Source organism: Argentina silus (genome assembly GCF_951799395.1).
Source record: "Argentina silus genome assembly, chromosome: 20".
NCBI lineage: Eukaryota > Metazoa > Chordata > Actinopteri > Argentiniformes > Argentinidae > Argentina > Argentina silus.
This window is the reverse complement of record NC_139674.1, coordinates 6160225-6162724: the sequence shown is the minus strand read 5'-3', so window position 1 is coordinate 6162724 and position 2500 is coordinate 6160225. Positions and strand designations below refer to the sequence as shown.

Sequence of the window (2500 nt, the reverse complement as noted above, 5' to 3'; positions counted from 1 at the left end):
AGGAGAGGAGAGGAGAGGAGAGGAGAGGAGAGGAGAGGAGAGGAGAGGAGTGATGAGTGGAGTGAAGGGGGGACAGAGTAGAGAGAGAGTTACTATACATGAAATGAGGGATAGTGTGATTTCCTGAGAGGGAAGGGAGGAGGTGTGTGTGTGTATGTGTGTATGTTTGTCTTCAGTTGGCTTACGTTGATCTCTGCAGGTCAAACTTGTGGCAGCTCTGAATGTGGAACATGAGGTCCCCTCCATTCAGATACTCCATCACGAAGAACAGGTTCTCCTGTTACAAGCACAAGGCGCATCAATAAAAACATGTGTACATGTACGTGCATGTGGATGTGTGCGCATGCGTTTGTGTGTGTGTATGTGTGTGTGTGTGTGTGTGTGTATGTGTATGTATGCGCGTGCATTTGTGTGTATGTGTGTGTGTGTATGTATGTGTATTGTGGGGGGACATGCAGCACTGTAACGGGATCCGTTGTACACAGAGGCGGACGCAGTGTTATGAAGGGAATGGTCCCATTTATTTAGTTGTTTGGTCGACTTTCCAGTCATTGGCTTTCCAGCCCTTCCTCCTTCGAAAGCAGAGGCACACACATCTTAAACCATTTCGTTAACGAGGCTTCATTCGCAACAGGTGCGCAACAAAGCCTCGCTTCCGTAACCCTGGCCACGGTCCTGTAGCTCCCTCTACAGGCCGAACGCTGCATGTCCCCCCACATGTATGTATGCGCGTGCGTTTGTGTGTATGTGTGTGTGCGTGCGTGTGTGTGTGTGTGTGTGTGTGTGTGTGTGTGTGTAAGTGTGTGTGTGTGTGTGATGTGTGTGTTACCTTGGTCTGGAAGGTGCAGTAGAGGTGTGTGAGGAATGGGTGTTCCCAGGCCAGAGAGAGTACCCTCCTCTCCACCATGGTACACTCCACGTCATCGTCCATCAGAACCACATCCTTCTTCAGGGCCTTCACCGCAAAGAACTGACTACAGCTCTTTAGCTCGGCGAGAAACACCTAGAAACACACACATACAAATGATACGCCAGAGCACTGTCTCGAAAACCACAAACCAGTCTGGTGCTCTCTCTCTCTCTCTCTCTCTCTCTCTCTCTCTGGGGTACCTTGCCAAAGCTGCCTTTGCCCAGCATCTTGTGGAGGATGAAGTTGTCGATGGTGAACTTGTGGAGGTGGTCTTTCCGGGGGACGGCGTACAGGGCCTCAGAGTCCTCGACCACTTCCTCCTCCTCAGGGATAGGCCGGTCCCCCTCTGCAGGGCCGTCCCACGATATACCCTGCACATCTGGAGAGAGGGGGGGAGACAAAAGGGGGAGAGGGGAGAGGGAGAATGTAGGTCAACAGGTGGTGAGACTGCAATTCCAGTTTTTGGGACCATACCTGTACATTGTTACGTATTCATTTTATGATGGTTTGTCATGGCATTGAGTGGTTGTTTTGGCATCAGTGGAATAAGGATGTTGCCGGACGGTCTCACCTTTCCGAGCGGCGGCTGCCATCAGAGCTAAACCCGAGGGCTCCCTGACCATGCCTGCCTGGCCGATGCCCACCGGGCCCTCTCGACCAATGATCTCGCTCTCTCTGGAGCCTCTGGCCTATAGGAGGAAAGCATGACATACATATTAAAAACTCCCAATAAGAGACAATGCCGTAACGTGCATTTTTACAGTCTACGTTTTTTCCATCGTCTGCATGCGTGGTGCTGCTGTGTCAGATTCCTTGTTCATGAATAAAACAAACAAACATTTCTTTCTGACCTGCTGCTTGCTCTCGATCATGGCTAGTGCTTCAGCCATCAATTTCTGGTTGACCCCGCAGAGGTTGGCTACCTTCTTCTGGCACTTGTGATGGACGTTCATAGTGCACTCTGTACGGACAACACACAGGGTTATAACACACACACACACACACACACACACACACACACACACACACACACACACACCTGTATCTACACACAATGTTATGATGTTTGGTGATTATGATGTTATGATGTGATTGGAGTACTGGGTGGATGTCTGACTTGATAAGTGACATTTTAGTGTGATGTGTTGGGGTACTGTGATGATGTCACTAGGGGGGTCTCCTCTCCTCACCCTCACACTTGAGTCCCTGCTTGGCCAGCCCCCACAGCAGAGTTCCACAGTGTTCGCAGAATGTGGGGCTCTTGAAGTTGTACACCTTGAACCTGTGGGGCATGTCGATCTTAAAGCGCTCCTTGTGGATCTGCAACACACAGAGAACACACTGTGTCACCTGAACGCACCTCACACCACACCACAACACAACACAACACACCACAACACACCACAACACACCACAACACACCTCCCCAGGCTCTTTACCATAGAAACACCGTTCAGGAAGTAGAGTCAGAATGGCTGTTGATGTTTAGTGAAGTAAAAGGTCACAAAAAACTATCCTTGTTCTATTCTTGACACTCAATACTCATAACACAACTCCTGTCGGTCTGTTTCTGCATCTCCTGTTCTGTTC

At 49.9% G+C, this 2500-nt stretch overlaps 1 protein-coding gene across 1 annotated transcript in view; it reads right to left on the bottom strand.

Moving 5' to 3' along the window:
* Positions 1 to 2500, bottom strand: part of prkcq (protein kinase C, theta) — a 10147-nt gene that overhangs the window by 2587 nt on the left and 5060 nt on the right. Inside the window, 6 exon segments of the mRNA XM_083692052.1 lie at positions 186 to 277; positions 830 to 1003; positions 1111 to 1289; positions 1482 to 1599; positions 1762 to 1871; positions 2101 to 2230. Coding sequence (XP_083548178.1) covers positions 186 to 277; positions 830 to 1003; positions 1111 to 1289; positions 1482 to 1599; positions 1762 to 1871; positions 2101 to 2230 — 803 coding nt within the window.